At 40.7% G+C, this 24472-nt stretch overlaps 1 protein-coding gene across 1 annotated transcript; it reads right to left on the bottom strand.

The window, feature by feature from the left end:
• Window positions 1-1184: 1184 nt before the first annotated feature.
• ibtk (inhibitor of Bruton agammaglobulinemia tyrosine kinase) lies at window positions 1185-24472 on the bottom strand. Its single transcript, XM_037073697.1, has 29 exons — window positions 24303-24472; window positions 22591-23489; window positions 22285-22381; window positions 21000-21124; window positions 19391-19501; window positions 17793-17963; window positions 17416-17533; window positions 16539-16719; window positions 15795-15918; window positions 15324-15501; window positions 14966-15119; window positions 13505-13889; window positions 13142-13398; window positions 12969-13055; window positions 12802-12884; window positions 12604-12641; window positions 12388-12484; window positions 12165-12266; window positions 11269-11386; window positions 10885-10945; window positions 9482-9609; window positions 9192-9304; window positions 8944-9089; window positions 8631-8749; window positions 8235-8333; window positions 7846-8001; window positions 6197-6397; window positions 2869-3004; window positions 1185-2418 (listed from the first exon to the last, which is right to left on the bottom strand). Exons 2-29 carry the CDS (start codon window positions 22912-22914, stop codon window positions 2293-2295), a joined length of 4035 nt encoding a protein of 1344 aa, XP_036929592.1. The 5' UTR covers window positions 22915-23489; window positions 24303-24472; the 3' UTR covers window positions 1185-2292.

Genomic DNA, 24472 nt, shown 5'->3' with positions numbered 1-24472 from the left:
CCGTGCTCCGAGTGGTAATTCTGATGCAAATGAACCAACACATCGCACTTTAATTCTGCACATTCTGAATATTATAGAAATATACACTTGGAATACCGATGAACGGGTATCTTGAATTTATCTGACAGTGTTGCAAGGACAGATGTGGGAACCACTGCTCTACAGCTACATCGCATAGCTTAATATAACATGCGGGGGGGAGTTTACGTGTGCTTGGACGTGCACTAGCAGACTATTGATCATGCTTTTTGGAACGTCTCTTGTGTATGTAAACATCATATGCTGCTTTTCAGAACCTGGGCTCTTATGCTTGTTTTTGAGAAACATGAATAGCATACCAGGCGTGCTCTAATAGAAACCAGGGTACTGTGGTATGTTAAAGGATAAGTTCACCCAAAAATGAAAAAAAGTCTATATCCAACTCTTTGTACAGTGCAGAGTGAGTGACAATGCTGAAACGTCAAATGCACACAAATGATTGTGTTAGTCGTGTTTACAGGCATGTGTTGAACCAGGTGCCTCTGGATCCATGCGAATAAGATTAAAACCTGCATAGGGCCCAAGAGGAGTGCACATGCTCAACTATATTATGCAGGCTACTGTTTCATGCCACAAGGTCTAATTTTAAAACATGTACTGCGGCACTCCACCTGCAAAAACACTACATTTTCATTCAGAGCACAAGCTCAAGTCCTTTTGAAAATTCCACATGGGTCTCCAGGCCCGTGTACATTGTGGAGTGATGTAAAGCAGCAAGAGTGTAATTCACATGTCATCTCTGCACCGACTAATAGATCCTAATCTGTAATTAATATTTCCCTGAACGAGCCGTCTCTCCCTGACTTCCGATGTGATGCTCTACCTGTAATTACAGCCAATAAAATCCCTAAATCGCCACACTTGCCGTTCAGATCAGGGTCATCAAAGTTAATCACAGGCTGAGACTTGATAATGGTCGTTTGCTCATGCAGGGCGAGTAAAGTGTCAGAAGACGGGGAGATTAAATGTTATCTTTATTAAGATGCAGTGACAGGCACATTTCTCGGTAGAGCACCAAGTCTCTGCTATTAAAAAAAAAAAAAAAAAAAAAAAAAAGGCTGAGAGATTAATTGAGAAAATTTAATTTGTCTCTCCTTTCATTCGTTCCACTGCAATATAAACTGAAATAGAGACAGGAGGCAGGGTCATTGCACAGCTGAGATCATTTATTACATGCCACTTTCTCTTCATATGCTTACATCTCTCACGCACGCACGCACGCATCTGGAGATGAGAGAACATGGTCCAGATCTGTAGTACCTCCCTATCTTGCATTGGCTCCAGCAAAAAAAAAAAGCTGAAAAAACAAACAACTTGGCATTGAAGAAAGAAAATGCTGGAGGGAAAAAAAAAAAAAAGATATTTTAGCTGCTGTATCAGTGTATAAGTCATAATCACCGACAAAGGCACGCCACCTCCTCTAGATCACCATAGTGACAACTTCAAAGGCTGGAACGCCAGCTGAACACAGTCAACCCTACCATTACCATAGTATTCACCATTCGTTAGAACTGCATCAAATAACACATTTTAAATAAGAAACACATTTTTTTCATACTCAAAATACACATTATCTGATTCCAGCAAGGTTACCAAGTCACTGCAAATCAACTGAAGCCATCAGCCAAAGCTGCAAGTATCATGAAGAAAAATAAGAGCACAAAAAGAAACTAAACATACTGCCTTGGTAAAGAGCTTACTTTACTTTGCTGATGCTCTGCCACGGTTGATAATTGGCACTCTTACTTTCTTAATCACATTGAGAGCTTACACTGATTGAACACACACGCACACGCCCTCGAGTTGCTGTACTTTGGACCCATTTTGTGGCGTGAACATTTTTCATTTTTTAACATGTCTTTGGCAGATTTAACTTCATATAAGTAACAATTATTTGGGAACGTTGCTAACTTTTCTGAATTATTGGTTTGCCGAGTAGAAACATAAATCCTACTAGGTTATAAAGAAAGTTCAAAGTAATCCAGGACCACATTCAGTTATGAAAAGCACTCACTCTGTTTCACACATACACAACAGAAATTTTGAGCAGCAATAACAAAACTTAAAGTAACACTGCAGGGACAAGTTTAGATCTGCATCAGAACTTTTCCCACACAGGGCAGGGTGAGTCTTATCACGGACTGATGGATCTGATGATGTTTCGGGGATACTGCCAACAATGCAGAGTGACAACTGAGGGGGGGGGGGGGATGTTCTCACTTCAATGGTATGTACTAGCTGTGCTGTTTAATATCAATGTTTGTTCCATGTCGGGGCTGCCATAGGACCTCTGGAAGACCTCTCTACAACTATCAACTCATCTGGGTTGTCACGTGCCTTATAATGGATGAGGAGGTCTTGGATTGCCCGCTCTTCAATCTACAAAGACAGTAAGAGACAAGAAAAGGAGATTGAGGAAGGGTTATTGCGGGCGACTAAACCACGCTTCATTTGAGGGTAATAGAGAAAACGCTGACACTGAGAGCTTAAAGATGATATAAGTGTTTTACATAATGGTAACCAGAAAGCCACAAGAGGGAAAAAAAAAAGTTGTTTTGTGAAGGCGTTGACAGAATCCTGGCAACAGCAGGAGGAAGAGCACAGAGGGCTGTCAAAGGACAAAGCTGAGGCACTTCGTTTCTAACAGGAATGTGATATTCATTCGAAAAATGTCTTCAAAGTGGTTACGCATGCTGTGACCATACCAACCCTGATATTTTCCACTTGTACTCTGCGAACACAAGCTATACATTCAGTATGGAGTGCAGCAGGAGTGTGTATGTGCGGGTGAGTGTGTGAGCACTAACGCACACAGACAAGATGCGTTACCTGGATGAGCGCCAGCGGCTTCTCTCGGCTGCGGATCAGTGCAGCTTCCTGCTGCTTCTCCTCCTCAACGATGGAGGCAAAGGTCACCAAGGAGGAGGAGAGGGGAGGGCTGCCCACTGCACCCAGCACCCAGGGCCTGAGGGGGAGAGACGGGTGATGCAGAGAGAAAGAGGTATCAATGCCTGCGCTGGGAAAGCAACAAGAGTCCAAGTGCGTGGACAAAGGTTGAGTCAACTACTACTGACAAGCTCCTGTGTGAACTGCCGCCTGTCCACCTGGTTTTCACAAATCTCTTTTACGATTACAAAACAGCACTGAAGTTAAAGTCTTTCTTACACAATACTGAGACTGTTCTTAGTAAAGTTTCAGATGCAGTCAAGACTTTGATCATTGTTCTTCTCGACCCCCTAGTGATGCAACTGACACAGTCAGAACAAAAAATTCAAATCAGAAGAAATGGCTGAAGTCTGGAGAACAGCAACTATTTGGTCCCCATTGAAGAGTTCAGGTCGTAAGTATACGAGACCTCAGATGGGGTTCCACAGGGTCTGAATCTTGGACCCATTATATTTCATTTCTTTATGCATTGCTTCCCCACAGAATGGATGCCCACCCAAAAGCCAACACCTGACATCTTCAGATTATCACCTACAACTCCATTTTAAAAGCAGCTGGTGAGCTACAAATGGAGGAAGCTTGTCGTTAATTGTGTAGCAAAGCCTATCCAATGTGGAATGATACTGCCACAACTGGGTGCACATACTACTTGCAAGCTTGTACAGAACAGCATACAGGCCTACATTAAGTAGAAGAGGTTGCATCACAATCAGTGGCAGAAGGGGGTGTAATTATAGAACCTCTGTTTCTCGGCAGAGCAGGTGTACATCAGTAGATTGTCCATTGTCTCTCAGACAGAAAAATAAAAGTAACACATTTAAAAAACTGGGCCTCCCGTGTAAATACCATGTGTGGGAAACACTGATATGCTTTAAGTCATTCATAAGTCATATTATTTCCCCAAAATGTTCCTGTTAGAATTATGCTTTCACTTCGATCATGTTTAAAAAAGAAAAAAAGATTCAGAGCATTGACCAGATTTATCACTGAATGTCCCACAACAACTCCAACTCAATTAGGACAAACTGGAGTAAATGTTAACACAGGTGCTGTTCTTAACTCTGTCAATTAAAAACCTAAAAAATACAATCAGAGCATCATGTATTTCAGTAGAAGAACGCTGCAATGCTGCTTTTGCCTAGAAGCTCAGCATTGGGGTAATTAGATAATGATTTTTTATTTGTCAGCCAGCAGTTGCCTATTTACAAATCAAGCTGCCTGCTGTTTGCAGAGGAATTAAACAACCCTATGAGTGGTTAGAGGGATCCAAAACAATTGCAGGCTGGAAAACTTGATCAGTAGGAAGTTTAAAAGATTTGTAGAGCTGAGGGGAGCCGCAGAATCGCTAAAAATTGCGTGTGTTTTCACATTTCACATCATTATCATTACAGGCACTGTTATTTTTAAAATACTGATTACAGGCATTTTAAAAACATGACTAGAGCACTATTATAAGCCTTAATTATTATTTATTAAAACATCTCAACAAAATATCTCGGATAGCTGGTGAACAAAAGGAGCCTCTGCAATCTTTGTTCTATGTTCTAAAAGTGTGAAACAAATCAAGAGCATCTGGCATTTTTCTGGAGCCTTCCAACATTTTTTCTTTTAAATCTATATTTTCATTTCTATATCCAGATAAATAATGTTTGTTTCTTTTTGAGCTTAAATGTTTGCAATCTGAAGATGCCTTGTATTTGACTTGTGCTATATAAATAAATGTCCCTTTAAGTACGATAAAAGTACTTCCTGACAAAAACAGACTACCAATTGACAGTCTTAGAATATAAATTTTCAGGAAGGAAATATTTCAAAGTACACAACCTGTCTTGCTTTTCCCTTTTCCACTGGGATCCTGAACATCTATTCAAAATGACATGTGAAATACGACATGTCACACAGATGACATGAACTCCCTGCAGTCTGATTTGTATGCGCATGAAGTTATTTCCGACTTCATAGTTGCTACATGAGGGCTGGAGATGCGCTGTAGTCATATTTTTGTTATAAATACTGCCAAAAGCATTACTAATCACTCACCATGATGAATGTGAGTCATATGGAAAATGGAATCTGTTTTAATCTGGCCAAGAGACACCTCTGACTTGTTTTTCCCCCTCCTTATGTCCTTCCATGAACATTTCCACATTTCCAGACATTTAATAAAAGTATGAATGCTTCTGTATTAATTCAGACTTGGGAAATGGAAACAGTGTCCCAGAAAGCACACATGAGAATATGCAAGCATGCTGCCGCTTCCCGAGCCTTGATCTCGTCCGCTTCTCTGCTCATCCAAATACCGAGAGGAACCTGAAACCTGCTCCCTGTTCTGTATGATCCGTTGTGACATGAGACTTGCCCTTATCAATACTGATTAACATCACCGGTTTCACTAGAGTGACTCACACAGCTGTTTAATATCTACAAGTCTGCTCTGAAGACTGCAACATGAAGCACAGGGAAACCTACAGCAGCGGAACCATGATATCAGATAAAAGAAATGCACCAAAACGATTAAGTCCACTTCTCAGACGCCTCCATCAGATATAAATACAAAAATAATCTGCCTTCATGGACAGTTGTTGCACGCAATTCAAATACAAATGAGGATTTACGGACTGGAGCTCATGCTGCCATGTGTAGGTTCTGTGTTTGTCCAGCTGTCTGCGGACGTTGTAAAGGTCAGGCTGACTCAGTGTCTGCGGGCAGGTCAACCCAGCTGTACTGGGTCATTTTGAGCTGTTCACCTCACTCAGACCAGAGCATCACAACAATCTCCATCAGTCTCACTTGAGGAGATCCAGTCAGTCAGCGCTGACATTTGACAGACTGACCGATCAGACTCAAAACTCCACATTACATAATGCTTTGCTCCTTGTAACTTCTCTTTTTAGGTTTCCCTTTTTTATTCAAAGCCAGTATATGTTTGCGTCAGATCAAGTTGCTCCACAAAATTAAAAAAAGTCAAACGTGGTTCTGCATTTTCTCAATCTGATTAGAAAGGAGCAACGTATGAATGTGGATATAGATTAGGTATTGTGATGAGGTTGGTTAGAATTGAGAATTTAATATGGTATGTTTTCTTTTGTCTATATAGTGCGTGTGTGGGCTGCTGATTTCAACCTGACGGCAGCTGTATGAAGACACCTCAGCAGTGCCACCTAGTGGAATACAGAACAGAAGTAAGTCAAACAAGTGACTGGATACTGACCCGGTGGGTCTCTCCGGCTCGCTGCTTTCAGCACACTTGAACGTGACCCTCCGGGTCACAGGTGTAGCAGTGATAGGGGACCCCTGGGCGATTTGGCCCCTCTGGACTCCCGTTTGTGCCACTCCACTCAAGCGGTTCTCCTCCTCCTCCAGCAGAGCCCGGAATGAGCAAGAGGAGGGCGGGGACTGGACTGCTGTTGCCCTGCAGAGGAAACAAATAACACAGTAAGAAAGCAAATGTATAACATATTAATTCACATTAACACTATAAGATCATTGCACTTTTGTTGCTACTCCTAGCTGTTTTTTTCCACTGTATGCCTAAAAAGCTCAAGTACACTAATGTAAATGCATCATCGTATAAAACTGCTAATTCGACAAAATAAAGAAGGTGAGTAAGGAGGATTTATTGTCAGAGAACAACCATTATTTTGTAGCCAGAAGCTTTTGTTTCCTGCAGAAGAGATCATATTTTATAACTCAAGTAGATGTGCTGATTTATCTCATAACACAGTGACTACTTGGAACATAGAGAACTTTGTCCCTTATATAACCATTATGTACAGACTGAGGAATCTGATCCGATTGATCTCATTACTTCTGGAGGTGCTGATCAGTTTACACTCTACACTCTGAAAGATGTTTTTTATGCCTTTTACAACCAATTAAAAAAAATAATAATAATAAACTGTCACCCAGTCTATCACAAAAATTAAGTAATGTAACTTGATTTTGTTACTTTTGGATTACTTCAATATCAAATATTCAAAATGAAGACAAGAGTGAAAAAAAAAAATTAAATAAATCCCAACTAAGGAAAGTGGAGTCATAAAGCATTTAAGATTAATTGGCAGCTTCAAGATTAGCTGGAGTTTCACTGAGTAGTGATTGTCACTGTGCACGGTGATATATTGTTCTTTATGATAAAATGTACTACAATCAGGACCTATAACTTTTCAATTGAGTTTAGAGTGATGATTTGATGGCAGTAAAGTTGTTGTATTTTATCTGCAGGCATTCTATGGCAATACTCACTGCAGGGGTTAGAGTCATTATAATCATATCAAATCAATAATGCCGTCAATGATGAATGCGTTTCATTGATCTGCATACCTGTCAAGCTCCACATTTCACTACCTAAATCAGAGGAATCATGACAATTTTAGGGTAGCAGAGAGCATCACCGTAACCATAGTAACTGACTGTCAGTCCTGTCTGCACTGTGGTCCAGAGGACAGGATGAGACTGCTGCCAGAAAAGCCGCCGACTCTTGTCAGTGTCCTCTTTGAGTCCTTATCAGTTATGAATTTGTTTTTTGGTGTGAGAGCATGTTAAAAGTATTAATTGGGTGAGTCTCATGGTCAATGCTGAGAGTTGGCAGCCCTGTTTAAAACTGCAAGACTGATAATCCCCGTTTTTACGAAATAAGTAATTTGATTAATTATTTTTTCTCAAACTTTTATGGAATTACAGTTACCTTTCTGTATCCTAATTATTCAATGCTGTTCCATGTATTGTTTCTTCTGCTCCAAATATAACACCCCTGATTTTAGCTACTTTAACTGTAACTGTCATATTCATTGAGAGTTACCAAAAAAGTTTTTTTCTCAACATCTGTGAGTAGTGGTCTTCATATTTGGGCTCACTCACCAAGCCTTCCCACTGGTTTTGGATGGGGTGCCTGTGGGGGTTGGTTTGGATGCACTGGACTCCACACTGCCCTCCTTATTGGCCATGGCCAACATCTTCCTCTGCTTCTGGGACAGTTTAGCAGGAACAGGGGAGTGCTTAATGCTGGTGTTGACACTGCAGGCAGGAGGAAAAATATCTGTTGTTAGCCGAGTTGAACGACAGTGAAGACATAAGGTTGTGTTGTGTGACAAAACAGCTTTCCTTCAGACTTGGTCAAAATAAAGCATCACACTTGATAAATATGGCAATGGTAGAAATGTAATTTTACAACAATCAGTGATTAACTGATCAGTATCGCAAAGTATTCAGCGTAAAATTGTGTTTGTAAAATACAGGACATCACATACCTTCCAGGGCTTTTAGGAGTCGCTCTGGGGGTCTGCACAGAGTTGGCCTCCATGTCCATGATGGTTCTAAGATCCAAGACTGGAGGAGGATGGGCAGGACTGCAAATTGTAATAACACAGTCACACACAGATCCATTTCCAATTCCAATTTATTAACAGATGAAAACATTTCCTCCTTTCTCTCAACCCCCACATCAAAATGAAGTGGGAGGACATAAGGTCTGTTGTTAAAGTCAAGTTAACCCATATCAAATGCCAAACCTGCTTTTCATAAGATCTAAAACCTCTAATTTTCTCTGCCTGAATGTTCCAGCTAAAGTATTTTCAAAAGACAGAGGAACAACTAAGCAAAAATGAAGCGTTTTTAAAATAAAGAATCATTAAGTATTTTTTTACCAGGGAAGAACCTTGGAGATGGTTTGTGGAGCAGAGTTGGGGGGAGTTGGGAGGCAGTCCCTCAGGGAGGTCGGGGTGCTGGGTGGGGTCTTTAGCCTCTGACTGAAGGCCTTTTCATCCTGTAATTAATAAACGACAATTTTTCTTGTGATCTGTAATATCATATCCATCAATCCATGTAAATCCCAAAGAATCACACAAAGGTGAGTAAGAATGTATAAACACAAGTTAAATGTTAGTTTGCTGAAATGTTTGATGATGCACTGACAGCAGCCAAGGTGTATGTCTGATTTATTAAATTTCTGATATTAACCTCAGCTCTGTCATGAAAGATGGGGGATTGTATGTCTCTGGGACTGCCCACCCCCATGTAGCTGCCTTCTGAATCAGATGTGAGCAGCTCCTGCAGGGACTCTGTAGAGTTTGCTTTGCCCGACTTCACCAGGGGCAGTGAGACCACTGAGAGGAAAGACAGTGTGATTATAGCACATTACTCACCAACAATCTGATGCTGATGTATTTCAAAATCATACAACCTGTGTCTGTGTGTTTGAAGTCTACCTGCAGCAGGGGGGCTTTGAATGATATCAGAGAGAGTGTAGCCCCCTGAGCTGTCAGAGCGTCGCCTTGGTTTCTTTTTAGCCTTCATCTTGGCCTTCTTTAACAGGATTTCCCTGCAGGGATAATGCGGTACCATCATTAGCACATATCTATCTGGGGCACTAGATTTGAGAAGTTTAAAGTACTTGAAGAAAGCAAGCTTTTCTACAGATAAAATGAAAATACAAAACTCTGCATTGCAGTAAAATCAAACATAAGAGACGATGTGAAAATACTGGACATTTCTGTACCTGCAGGAGTGATCCAGTTCTGCTTCTGGTTTGGGGCTGAACGCAGAGTCCAAATCCTCATCGTCATACACACTAAGGTCTGGGGCGCCAGGATACGGTGTGATCACCCTCTTTTCCATTGCTGGGATCTGAAATGAAAAACAAAGCAATTGAAAAATCCAAACAGTCATTGCAAGAAGCTCATTTGTTGACTGAAGCATTTCCAGCCACCATCTGTCACCAGAATGTGAAAACATTTAGTGCAACATATGAGAACCAAGACTTTAAAAGACATTATGAAATCAGTTCCATCAACTGTGCAAAACGAAAAAGAAAAGAATCCACACAGATATTTGAGCATTTATAGATGGACACATCCAGCTTACTTCCTGTTCTTGTTCCAAATGTAACAACCACTGAATAAAAAAATAATCCGGGTTATCTTGAAATTCATAAATTAGAAATTCAGAGATTTGTTTCAATACACATTATATATGTTGGAAACTGTTGAAACTGTGAAAACAACAACTTACTACTATATAGTGCTGAATTGTGCTGTCGGACAGTTAACGGTTTTATCACCATTTGTGCTTAACATTTTTAGGGCAGGCCTAAAATCGTGGCTTGATGATGCACTGGAGCCACACTTGGCATAACCCTTACACTGAAGCCTTATAAAAACGAGAAGCATCATTAGCATTGTCGGTTCTCGAGTTGCGTAATTATTACTTTTATATATTTGAGATATTTGCTTATGTAGTTTGCCTTGAGGCATTTTGTGAGCTCATGCTGCAGTGACCGCACTGTGGACTTTTTGGCCCTGAATTTCACATCTCAGCCTGAGATGGGCCTGCAGTTATCTAGAAAAACAGACTATGCACTCAATCTAAGCAGGATTTGAGTCTGTGTGCTTTCCACATTGGAAAATATGTTACTGTGTCTGAAATTGTTCAGATTTTGACTGTGGTGTTGACGTACAGCATTCTCAAAATCTAAAATTAAAAGAAGACCTGTGGGATTTTATTGACAGATGAAAACAAAAGCCATGTTTTCAATAAGCGTCTCTCATCAAAATGTATCCTTGAGGTCGTAGTATAGCATGGGCTATTACAACCTTGTGTGGCCTGACTGACGAGACCTCTACTCACACCTCAAGGCAGATGGTCCATGATGATGGATGTACTGTGTAAAAGCACAGGCTTTTACACAGTACATCCATCACCAAAGTCATCTCCAAGTTCGACAGCCGTCTGTCACTGAGCCCAGCAACCTCTCCTTCAGTGAAGACAATTTAATGTCAGAAGAGTAAGAGTCCGGAGAGCCTTTACTCTGTAAACTGGAAGACTGACATTAAAACATTTATGTCATGGAAAGGAGGATGCTTATAAGGTGTTTCTAAGGGCGGGGTGAGGCGGGTGACTCACCATCCTCTTGTAGGCTGCAGAGAGCTCCACTAGCACTTCATCGCTAAGAATATCCAGCGCTCTGAGGGCAACGGAGAAAAGAAAGGGGAAGGCAGACAAACGCATAGAGATGAGAAACATATTTTAGTTCTCTCCTGCTGGAAAAAGGATTTCTCCTGCTGTATATCAGAATCTCCATGTCCCCATCTTTACTGACTACATACTCAAGATACTCAGATAGGCTGATGAATTTAGTTATAATGGACACTTTTAATTCATTGAGGCACTGTGTTCATAGTGTTCTACAGGTCTGCGAACCTTTGTAGCGATAAATAAAAGACAGACAAAAACAATTTGTTAAACACCCATCAAAGTGCACATTGGATTGTTTATTCTGATCCTCACTTTGACTCCAGCAGGGCAGCCATGTTGAGCACGATAAACTGGAGACAGGAAAGTTTCAGCTGCTCTGCGTTGTACATGGCAGCAAACTCCAGCAGCTCTGCAGCATTCTTAAGAGTCACTGTGAAGAGCAAAGCAAGCAGATTTAATTCAAAAATGGCATCTAATAATAGTTTCCATAATTTGTATTTGTAAAAAGTAAAATAAGATATTTATGAGAACACCAGAATGATTTCAAGAAAATTGAAAAAACAGCAGCCTGTAAGCAACATCTCCAAGGCAATCATTATATGTTTGTTCAATATGTTGTGTTCTTTGTTTCTCTCTCCAGTTTTAATTCATTTAAGTCAACTCACAGCAATATTTAGAAGAAAAGCCCTCAAGTGTCTAGAGATTCACGGCACAACAACACTGCATTTAGCATTCTCCTGAACAACTGAAATAGTTCAGGGCTTGCTTCAAAAAGTAAAAAAAAAAAAAAAAAAAAAAAAAAAATCACCTTTAAATGCGCAGTTGAGCTTATACGCTCACCTTCAGACAGGGTGTTTACTGACACTTTTAGCCTAGTAGCTACAGTGAGATTTTGGCCAAAAAATAGGGAATAACATCTTTTAAAACAAATCTGGGATCTCAGGGCCTCCTTAGCCTTGGAGTATAATGGTAAAGCTGCATAGTGCGCTTTCATGTTTTTTTCTAAGGTGTATCAAATAATATTTAGAAATGTTTTGTGAACTATGAAACTTCTATCACCTATGGATGTGAGTAGATAATGACAACATTTTCCGTTTTGGGTGAACTTCTACTTGAAATAATTTGGCAATCTCATCATATCAAATTACAATTGAATGAGTTTGAAAGGAAAAGAAACAAGAAAGGATAAAGGCAAAAACACAACATACAGTTCTCAGTGATGACGACCTCGCACATTTCCTTCAGGCGTGTGATCAGCAGTTGGTCGGCCACAACCAATACATTGCAGACAAACTCCACGTTCAGAGACTCTGTCGGACATAAACAGAGATAAGCACTAGTAATGTCTGACTTTTTACCGTTTACTGAAAATTCTGCATAAAATACATAATTAAAATATGCTGCAAGTCAACATAAAACTTGAGATGTCACCTTTAATAGTAGGAGATTCATCTGTGTAAATATACTCGAGGATGACCTGCAGGATCTCAGAACTAGTGGGCAGCTCCAGTGCAGTGCATGATGTGGCCTGTGGGGGGCACAAGACAGTACCATTTTCAGTGCCAGCAATGTTGATTTATTAGGAGCATCCAGACCGGTTACACATCGGATAATAATAGGGTGGTGTTAGAAAAAAAGCTAGTATACCTCAATCCAGGGGTTTCCAAGCATACTATTAAAGTACTCTGCAGAAAAGATGGACACATTCAGAACATTCTGTCAACACATTTTTGGTATTTTCAAAACAATTCAATTTCAATTGAATCAATCAATTCAATTTAACTATTTCTCTACCATTACGAACGAATGAGAACATCTGTGTATTTGCCGCTTTGTTGAACTTACCGAGTCTTGCACAGAGGACACATTTGTGACATGGAAACTCTTTGCCATCTTCAGATTTCAGAGTCACATCACAAAGATAGGAGCTGTGCGGACACAAAGTATGACAGATATGAGAAAACCTTACATTTAAAAAAGGGTCATTTCCAATCTTGTTGCACTATACCCACCATTTTTTCTGGTAGAATTTGGGTTTGTTGCCAGTTTTCTTGTTCACAACATTGATCTTTCCATTTTCATATTTGACTCCGTCCAGTCTGTGATGAAAGAGAGAGCATGATTAACAAGATGTGACAACAAAACTGATCTCACCTCAGGGTTTGGAGCACACACTCTGTCTCACCGTGCAGATAGGCTTCCCAGGCCCAGCTTTTTCGCAACACCCTGTAAGGTTTTCACAGGGTTGGCTCCTCCATCGTTAGCCCCAGCTTTGTCACCTTTGCCTCCTTTCCCCTTCTTGCCAGGCTTGGCACACTTGCTCTTGGCCTTGTCACCATCTCCTCTGGCTGCAGGGGGAAGGGAGCGGTATACCTCCAGGGCTGAACGACCTCTCAGACCCAAGTCCTGCAGGCTGCTGATAAGCCTCTCCTGCTCTGAGTCCTGGTCAGGACAGGATGAGAAAATGGAACACAATATTCATTACATAACTGCAACTATTCAAGTCTGATGCAATTTTTGGGATAGGCTAAACAATAGTTTTACACACCTGGTTTTGTCCCGTCAATGCCCCCGACACTCTTGGCCGGGCACCGTGCTCCAGCAGCTCACAGGAGTCTGTGTAGATGAAGTGGAGGGCATATTCCAACATGTCTGCTGGGATCTTCTCCAAAATGATTAAATCACAGCCCACGGCATCTTCGCTCTTCCTCACTTCTGCATCAAGCTCCTCATCGTCCCCGCAATGCTCAGACATGAACTGCTTTCGGAAGAACTCTGACCTCATGGACAGGATGTACTTGTGGGCCGGGAAGGTGCGATCACCGGCCTGCAGTGTCACATCGTGGATGCTGTCCATTTCGTCTGCCTCGTCCAGGAGGCGTCGGAAGTGTTGGGTGAAGGACGATGGAGAGATGACGGGAATCTCATACAAGCTGGGTTAAAGACAAAAAATAGTTTAACAATAATCATGAATTACCATTTAGAAAACATACATCAAGAACATAAACACAAAGATCATCATCTGTGACAACTGAGGTATAACTGGCAATATATCTTTAAAAGGTGCATATTTGCGTAAATAAATGCAAATAGAGAGCAAATGTTTTCTGCATCAATGTCTGTAAGACAGAAAATGCAGAAAGTTGCCATATGTCATCAAATCAAGACTAGTATAATAAAAAAAGAGGGGCTCATGCTGTGACAACAGCTCCAATAAAGCAGGGAAATGATCTAAAAATAAACACAATTAGACACAGCCAGATAAGATAAATAGCCCACAATCTGCGTTATTCCAACCAGCTAAAAGTGCCAACGTAACATTACTGAAGCCCTGTGGAGATAATGCTTTCTAAGTCAATCAGTTTTTGCTTCTCATATCTTGGGCAGCAGGTTTTGACCTCTAGATGGCAGCGTTACGTGCTTGAAACGTGACATAGGACTTTGTTTTATCTACTAAATATTCTCTGACTTTGAACTAACATGCCGTAGTTAGTCACAAGGACACCAAAGTTAGCGTTCCTCGCCAGCCTAATTAAAAGCCTGCTTTAATGGCATTATGACTTTGCTAAAAATAACTACATGGGTGATGAAACATAATAATTATTAATATAGCTGAACAAAGAGGACGATTAAGAAGAAACAAACATCACAGAGGATCCTGCATTTAGGATTAGTTAGCCTCCTCTATCCACTAATTGGATTTCATACCCGATGCCCGTTTCTTAAAAATCACTTGATGATTTCAGAGATGCATTTCCTCTAGTTTAATTATCACTCAAATATCACTTGTCAGTTTTATAATTGTTTACACATACTGTATTTCAGATTGGTTTTAATTCGAATGTGCCTGCTTAAACTTTTATCAATGTAGCTGTCTACACTAGTTGCAAAACAGCTTGCACTTCACATGTGGAACTGGTCCCAAAGCATCTTTTTAGGCTTTTTAGACTTCCGACACAAGTGCACTATTTTGTGCAGCATTTTCTATGGTTCAAGGGAGATTTCCCACCTTGTTTTGGGGTCAGACTGAAGCACTCCAAAGTTTCTGCCTTTAGAGTCCATGGTGACGCTGACAGCTCTGTGGACATAGGGGAGTTTCTCCAGGCGGATTCGCTCGTACACTGTCCCCGCATCCGAAGGGCCACAAACCTCCACACTGACCTCTGTAAGATTACAAGAAGCTTTTATGTGCTGCTGTTTTACCTCTAATAAACTTGAATATGCATTTTTCAAAAATGCCGATACAAGTTTAAGGTTTAGTATCTGATCCAATTAAACAACTGTCACTGAAATCACTTGTAACAACTACATATGCACAACTTTGGCCAAGTTTATAATTCAATATAAAGTGTAACTAGATTGCTCACCTTTCTTTTCCCCATACTTCTTATATTCTCCAGCCCACACGCCACTGAAGCCCTCCCCCTCCTGAGTCACAAACATCATGTCGTTCTTGCTGAGAGCTATGTCCGACATGAAAACCTGACGCCCATACGCCCACCGGCACTGTCTCACTGAGCTGCCGCAGGAGCGCCAGCAAAACACCTGACAGACAGAGGGAAACAGGAGGGAGAAAATGTATGGAAAGTTACAGTTAGTCACCATTTTCATCTATAGGACCCCATACAGGCAGGCCGGATTTGGGGATTGTATAACAGTAACTGTACCCTTGGTTAGATAACAAGAGAGGAAGTGAAGCAATGTTAAAAATAACAATGTTATATGTTCTCTCACTGACACGGGAGTAAGAGAAGTTTTATGGTCACACTATTAAAGTAGTGTTTTTCGTCAGTTGGGGCTTTATTAACAGAATAAAAGCATTTTCAAATTGCACTTACCCTCCCAGCCTCATCCAATGCCAGGATCGCCACCTTTTCTCCTCCTCCCTCATTTAGGATCTGTGGAACCACACGGTGGTCCAGACTACCACCACTGACCAGAACCTTCTTGATGTTCAGCTGCCTGAAAGACGCGTGCATTTTCCATCAGTGGATCAAGATCTACATTTTTTGGTGTAGGAGGTGTATTCAATAATCACTGCCAATTTCTTGAACATCCACATTCAGGTACATCCATTGTTATGTTATTGCTATTTAACATACACTTAGCCCAACTACTCTTTCCAACAAAAACATATTCACAACACTATACTATGCTAATAAAAAGAACCAGATAAGAGAACTGTTTCCCGTTCACTATCTACTGCCATTCAAAGTAGGACTGATTAGAACACCACAGGTGATGCAGAACTGACAGTTGTGTTTTTAAAAAGGGTGCACATGTCAATCGAATTGAAAAGCGTGGAAGAAAATTGAGAACAACCTTTAATTCTTTCCAGAGATTATATCTACATTCATCTGACATCACCAGATGCAGTCTTTTGTTAGTTAGGAATAAGTATTGGACCTTAACAAGATGTTTCCCCACTGTTTGTGCCACGGGACGCTTTAGTATCACAGACAGTGAAATAACTAACTGTTAATTTATTTGCACTGAATCGTTGTCATATTTGTTCACTGAAGAGAAGAGAGTTGCCTCATTACAGTGTTTTGCAGTGTAGTGAGTTTTAGCATCACATCCACCTTGAAGCCATTTTCTTGCACTGGTAGTCAGCCAACAAGTAGACGTCCCCCTTCTCTGTCACAACTACTGTTGCTCCATCACTAGCTGCAACCATAGCTATGGTAACATCTTTGTGGTGCAGGGCCGACACCTGTCGAGGGGCTGTCACGCACTTCTCTCCATTCGGATCCAGCAAGTAACCTGGAGAGAAGCACACAATATATTCTACATGAGCATATCAATGAGTACCAGCAAATTGTTTGAAAAAGAACTAAAAAAAACAACAAACATCAATCTTCACGTTGTTGATTTGGGGGGGGGGCACAAAACAAAAAAACATGTATTCAGCCACGTTTGGCCTTTTTTGAGCATGCAAGTTTATTGTAACACAAGTCTGACATCAGAGAGGGAAATTATTGGTATACAGGGACACTGTCAGCGCAAAAACATAAAGTAGCATTACATTTAGTATGTCCAACAACAGACAGAATCAGGTTTCAACAAATCTCTTCAATTATCAGGGGAGTCAGGAACATCAACAAGGTCAACCTTTTATCATTCCCTCCAGACAAAACCTGCTCATGTAAGTATGACAAGTGTGAAGGACAGTAACGAGATCAGCTCTTGCCAATACACAAACTACATTTCTTCATATCCATACGTTTCAACCAAAATAGTCTTTTGTGTCATCTTGTGTCTTCCCCAACCACCATACCCCTACAGAAGTCAATACACGTTTGTACTGCTCTACCATTGCTACAAAATCAATATTCAAACTAGCTGACTATAATGGCAAAATGTTTTACCTCTTTACATACACATCTACCACAACTGCTAATTTACATTAAGGATCTGTTGTGATCCTAGCTTTGCTGCCATTACAGTGATTAGACTTACCCAGCTGGCCTCCATTGAGTCCCATTGTGTAGACGGCCTCCCTGGTCCAAAGCACTGTGTGGAACCTTCCAGCAGCAACTCCGATCACCGTCCTGCCTTTCAGCGTCTTGGAGAAAACCTACATAAAACAGCATATAAGAAAGAAACTGAAACTAAATATTAAAAGATAATTCTCAATTTTCAAATAGTAGAAAATACAAATCAATCTCAAATAAATACTTTATATACGATTTGATGTTTATTAAAATGGACAGCTGACTGAAGAAGTCTGTAGAGTGTCATTTAATTCTGAACAAGCAAATTTCCTATGGCAAACGAACAACAGCACTGCAAAATGTCATCAGTCCCTTTCCATTAATCTCCCTGCTACCTCCTACCTGTTTAGGGACATGTGCTGCAGCGGGAGGAGGAGCCAGACCGAGCTGGTGAAAGGTGTTGAGGCCAAAAGTGTAAACGTAGCCTTCTTCTGTCAGCACCACTGTGTGGTCTTTAGCTGCCGCCACCTGGGAGCAGTGGTGGGACATGAGACCCTCCACCATCCGAGGCACCTGTAAAGACAAGTTGATGAAAACACAAAAAAGAAAAAGGAGGTCACGGTTCAGCCTTTAGCGGATGGATAAAAATGTTTTGAAGACTGACATCATGCCATGTTTGAATTTTAATGGGTAGGGTAATATCCTGTGCATTATACTGTCTTATTTATAACCATTTTCAAACAGTCGCTTCAAATGGCACCGTCACAACAGGAGCCCTGTTTTCTGCTACGTGCATTTCTTTTGCTGCAGCTAATGTAAAAAGGACATGTCTGGTCAGTTTATTTTTAAGGAATTCTAAACAAAACCCATGATATTCTAAAACAGACAATGAAATGATCTTACTAACAAGTTCTCACTGGGTATTCATATTTTACCTTTACAAAAGTTAAAAATTGTCAATGTAATTAGAACTGTGCTAAGTCAACTAAATATTTATTATTCAGGCAGTAGTTTGTGATGGTGTTATACTAGACGACATTTTACTCAAGTGTGTTTCTAATATTTTTAACCTGTGATGTTTGTAAATGGGACAGTCAAAACAGTAAAAAACACCCCTCAAAATGATGTAGGCTATTTCAACACCACAGCAAACTACAACCTTAAGATTTTTGTAATGGACTGCATGAGATTTTACAGGGGTACCTAATAAAGTGTTAAATAGTGGAGACATTTGCGAAATGGCATTTAATCACTGAATGCGAGGAAGTAAGTCTCCCGGGTGAGGGAGGAACCTCAATTTTTATCAGTGGTGTACAACACGACTGCCTGCAGTTGATTAATATTACTATCAGCCGTTTAAACATGACGCCAATTAACTCAAACATGTAATGCTTTAACTTTTTTGCTGCTTGATACGAAAGTAAAACGTACACAGTGCTTACTTTCCATGTCTACAAGGGAAGTCTTTGTATTACATAATTTAGTGAGATTCAAGCGTTCCTGGATACATGGGAGGTTTTTTTTACTCATTATTGTTATGTTGGTTCTGCATTGCACGGCAAACTACAATCCTTCTTGATCCATTTATCAACCAAAGCAGGGCCCATTTCGGTTGTTTACATACAAAAACAAACTTAATATGTGGTTAATACGCTTCTTTATGACAAGTTGGTCATTAAATCAGCTTAAAAGTAGACCAAAGATTGATCAATAGTAAATTAAATGCTAACTATTTTGTTCATTGTTTCATCGGTTTGAGCAATTTATTATGAAAATTCTCTCATTCTAGTTTCTTATGACAAAATCACCTAGGGGCTTTATTTTCATTTTATGAGCCTACAACTAACTGATTGTTCAGGGTCGTCAGTTGCACCGCTGTTAAAACACTGATTGTGAACGTTTGATTTGTTGAGATTCACTGCTCATAACCATTCTGAGAAAATTGAAAATACTTTGCTCATCCTAATTCACCAAAAATAATGGCCAATAACAAGTCACACCAGATAAGTTTGTTCATCTCCGTGGCCAAGTCGTCCTCCTTGTCCATGTCCACAGGTGAACACCTGGCCTTTCTGAGATAAGAACACGGAATGGAACTTACACAGGACCACCTGCAGGGAGAAAAGGCCATTAAGCATCAACATAATGGTGATTTTCTGCTTTTGCTTTTAGTTATATTATAATATTATAATATAATATTCTAAAGGGAAAAAAGTGTGTCTGAAGTTTGTGCTGATTAAAGCTCTTGTCATTATAATTTTGACCTCATAGCAGAGGCTGTGATGCATCTCTTTCCATGTCCCCCAGCCAAGCCCTCTCGTAGTGATAGTAAAACGCTATGCCAATAAAAGGCCAAGGCACAAGTGGAAAAGCAAACATCATTATTAATACATCGCTCCTCCTCAAGCTTTCAATAGAGCGCAGAGATGTTTCCCAAAGTATCACATTGATGTGGACATTCACACACATGCATACACACCAGTGTAGTTCATTTAATTAAAAACATGTCATTGTGGAATTAATATTTAACCTCTGGCACCTGCTGGATTGGGCCAGGAAGACAAAGACTATCGGCAGTGCCACTAGGTCATTGTGTGGTCATGAAATCAGATCCGTCTGTCCCCCACAAGGCTTTATGAAATTACTCTGCATGACAAGTCCAGCTGGGCACAAAAACACCTCAAACAGGGGGTTTCTTCTTAAAAACACCAATAATACGGTGACACAAAGCCCGACTGATCATTTCTCAAACACACAAACCACATACAAACACAAAGTCTGAAGAAAAGATAAAAATGACAGTATGATTAACACGGCTGTTCTGCATTACTTAATCTACTATAACTAGCACCTGGTGTGTACACACTTCACTGGGGGGTGGTTGCACTGGTGCCAGGAGCTATATTAATCACACTAAGAGCACCCACTTGAATACATGAAACTGTAGCCTGGCAGGTAGTGTGGTTTAACCATGCACAGACAAGCTCTACAAAGTCACAAATTAAGATTAACAGGAGCAGACAAAGCTAATCAGTCCTCGCCTCACACACAAACTATGCCCTCAGTTTGACTCCAAATTACTAATGCTTTCTTTTTTTACTCTGATCCCCTCACCTCCCAAATCCAGTCAACCATGAACAATGAAAATGATCCCAAAATATACTCAGAATCATTTTATATATACACACTGTGTATACAAGCATCAATTCATTTATCAAAAGGACAATTTGAAACTCTGAAGCATGACCAATATTTCTATATCTGTGCTTTCACTTTGGGAAAGTATGAGTCAGTATGAACCATGCTTTAAGGAAAAGACTGTTTTTTTCAAATGCCGATTTACCCTGAAGAGAAGGTTGTGTAATACAAGACGTTAGGGAGGGAGTGTTTTGCTGGTTTACCCAGGTGGTGTGTCTTATCCTGGGTACCCATGTGCATTGACTCTCTCTCTCTCTTTTTTCTTTTTAACGTAACACATGTTGGCACAGAGACCAATACTGGTATGACACATGCAAGCAGGGTTTTCAGAGTAGGGAAGCCCTGTATTGTATGTAGAAATACACTTACTCCCTGAAGAGCTGAGACAACAGCAGTGTGTTATTAGCCTACCTGCTTGATGTAAACTCCAGTCCTGGCAAACACATCCACGAGCTCGGGGTGTTGTCGGCTCTCCTGATTACCATGCCCAAGACTGAAATTAGTGTTGTTTCCCCAAGTGTACACTTCTGTTGGGTCTGTAATGAGGAAGAAAACACAATTATAAACACAGAAACGCTGCTTTCGCCTGAAGCTTGATGTAACCACTGATCTTCTATCAAGAGAAGGCCCTTCATAACAAATTTCAACAACCAGGCAATTCAAGGTGTTTCACCTAAAAAAATGAGAGGTGAAACCTTCTGTTGCATCCCATGATGACTTTTTTCAGAGAGTGTGCCATGAATTACATATATGGCATGTTAAAATATAATTTTGTGCATCAAGTTTGTGGTAAAGACATTAAAATCCTGGTTAGATTTGTGTAAAACAGCTCCGCGAACTACATGGTCTTGAGCAATATACACATATCACCAACCTCGACACAGAAAATGTATCAGAAAGTAGGTAAATGTCATAACAAATCTGACTATATTGACAGCTGCAGTTATGTAAAATGAAAGTTGGTCAGCTGTGTGAGCTAGCTGATATGCTCTACAAGGGTTAGGCTATCGGTTTCAGAGAGCATTTAAAGAGACAACGTCAAATAAACAGCTGTTGGCTGTGCAGTCTTGCTAATTACACAGTCCAATACTTAACTAGTTTTAAATGAATTGCACAACACACACTTTCTACAAGTCATTTTCTACGTAATGTAAAAAGCACAAATCATAATGGTGAGAGGGGGCAGCTGTAGCTCAGCGGGTAGAGCAGGTTGACTAGTGATCGAAAGGTCGCTAGTTCAAATCCCGGCTCAGGGCATGTCGAAGTGTCCTTGAGCAAGAGCTGAACCCCACATTGCTCATCAGTGAGGGCCCTGCGATGAGCTGGCGACTTATCCAGGGAGTACCCTGCCCTCGCCCTGAGACAAGGCTACGATTGGCTCCAGCAGCAACACCCCGTGACCCCATGGAAAGGGATAAGCGGTTACGGACAATGACATGACATGACATAATGGTGAGAAAGACATGATATAGTAGGTGGACATTCAAATCCCCTGTATGTACAAGTGTGTGTTATGATACTAATAATAAGCCATATTGATATGCAACAAAAAAAAACACAAAATGTTTATATTAATGAAGGAGCCCAAAAATGCTGGTTAGAAAAAATTACAAGTTCAATGCAGCTTGGTAGTTGAAGTAGAGCTATAAATCCCAACTTCTAGCTCAGAAGTACAGAAGTCATCAGCTTTTCTTACCTGTGTTTTTGAACACAACATGAGATGGTCGGTCCTTCATTGTAATGTCCAGGACGGAGAGACCCTCCCTGTCCTGGGTGGAAAGGAGTCCGGCATGCTGAACCAAAAAAAGAAAAAAAACAAAATTACAAGATTAGGTCAAATTCTTCAAAATAACAAAGGAATAATCTGTATTTTCTTCTTTTGTGGAAATACTTTTTTACTGCTTAAATTATTTTACCAATTTGTTAAATGGGACCATTTAAAAATTGGAACACCCTGAAGAATTTGACAACATATTTTTGAAGATCTGCATTAAATTCATACCTTGACCAGCGATATGAGACAGTGGATCTGTCCATAGAACGCGCTACGATGCAGAGCTGTCCAGCCCGACTCCTTATCCTTCACCATAAGGTCAGCACTCTTACTCTCCAGAAGCCACTCCAGTATGGCCTTCTTTCCGAGGGAAGCTGCCATGTGTAGGGCATTGCGACCAAACTCATCCCGCACGGTAGCCGCATTGTAGCAGTGTGAATTCAAAAACGCCCGCAGCTTCCCCTCAGAGCCACGCGTCAGTGCTGCTACCACCTGGTCTGCATGCTCAGATGAGCGGCATTTGGGGGTACAGCCCGGTGATGCCAAACTCATCCTGGCGTTCAACAAAACTTAAAAGTGAACCCTTCTCCCTTTACGATTACAAAGTCCTTTAACAGGCCACCACCCACAATTGAAAACTAGCTAAAAAGCAAAAAAAACCTCAATCTGATATGAAATAACACACCAAAAACACAGTTCCTAAATGTACTGTAACAGAGCTGCTCTCCAAGAAGAAAAAAAAGGGTTGAAATGGTTTGGAGTGCTAGAATTGTGCTTGTGTTGAAGTTCCACCGCACCCTAGCAACCCCAGAGGCTCCCTGACTTGTTTCAGTCCACCATTTCAACCAAGATCAAACACAAACTAAGGTGCTGGTAGCATACAATGGCATCAAGAATTCAATATATACAAAAACCTTGTGTGCACTTCATACAAAATTGTACATAGTAATGTTAGCAAAAATAGTTTCTCCTCTATATACTCTTGAATAATTTACAAAAGGCAGCAGTTCCAACAACCCTCCGACCGTCTCCTCCAGCAGTCCAACCATCAAACTTGAGGGGAAAGGCCCCCTTTCCCCCCAAAATGCTCACTTTGCTTTTCAAAACTCCATAATTGTAGAGTGCACCTGAGGGAGGAAAAGTGAGAGTTATCACTCAGACTTTGTTTAGTTGGTGAACTCAAAATACAAGTATAGCTCTGTGTGCAGGATGCAGTAGTAAGATAAGACCCAGAACTTCAGGCGCAAAGGTCTGAGCAAGTTTGGCCCGACTACAATCCTAAGAGGCAGCGAGGTCAGCTGAGTTGGCAGGTTTGCTGCACAGCTATGTGACAGTGCTGTGCGAATAGAACTGGAGGCTTTCAACTTTGCATAATAATGTTGGTTTGCATAAGGGTAATGTTTTTATGAGGATGTGCACTAACGTTAATGAGGGGAAATTTAAATGGTGACTGATGTTAAAAAGCAGGGTTATGTAACAGGCTAAGTTAGCCGAATGACATGAACTTATTAGTTGTCTGTGTTTCGTAAACACCATTCAACCAATGTGTTTTAAGTAAGAAAACTGGGGTGTTGAATACATTATAAACGTAATTCTCTACTAGAAGAAACAGACCATATTTCCACAAATATGTGACTTACTTGCTAGCAAGCTGTGCATTAGCAGGAGCTAACTGCTATTTGAAGTAGGTAAATAGCTCATGGTGGCTAAACAGGATAACATTAACATTACACGTCGAGCAACATCTCCATGTGCTTTACATTTCCAAATCTGGCAGCCAACACCAAACATGGTGGAAATCAACTATAATAGCTAGGTTTGAGTAGTCTTGTTAGCTGACGTTAGCTAATTCTAACTTGGCAGCTAGCTCGACTGACACATCATCGACAGCTATCATTGGCGCGTTGCTGCAGGAAAATTAACGTCGCATCGTTTCTTACCTTCCGCTAGATAAAGAGAAAAGCGGACATGGAGAAAGTTGCATCAACGACGTACATCCACTGTGTCATAACTACAAAGAGAAGCTAACAGTTTATTTTCACTGGCGCAATTGTTGACAGGACCGGACGCCTGAAACCCCTGCAGGTTATAAGTAAAAAGCGTCGCCAGT

This window comes from Acanthopagrus latus, chromosome 17 (assembly GCF_904848185.1).
Source record: "Acanthopagrus latus isolate v.2019 chromosome 17, fAcaLat1.1, whole genome shotgun sequence".
NCBI lineage: Eukaryota > Metazoa > Chordata > Actinopteri > Spariformes > Sparidae > Acanthopagrus > Acanthopagrus latus.
This window is presented reverse-complemented; position numbering and strand designations above follow the sequence as displayed.

Excerpts from the sequence above, each read along its gene's own strand:
- ibtk (XM_037073697.1), bottom strand. The coding sequence starts at position 22,914 with ATGAGTTTGGCATCACCGGGCTGTACCCCCAAATGCCGCTCATCTGAG. Across the intron at positions 15,120-15,323 it reads GAAGTATGGGGAAAAGAAAG|AGGTCAGTGTGGAGGTTTGT; the intron begins GTGAGCAATCTA and ends GTAATCTTACAG. Across the intron at positions 13,890-14,965 it reads CAGTCTGACCCCAAAACAAG|CTTGTATGAGATTCCCGTCA; the intron begins GTGGGAAATCTC and ends TCTTTAACCCAG.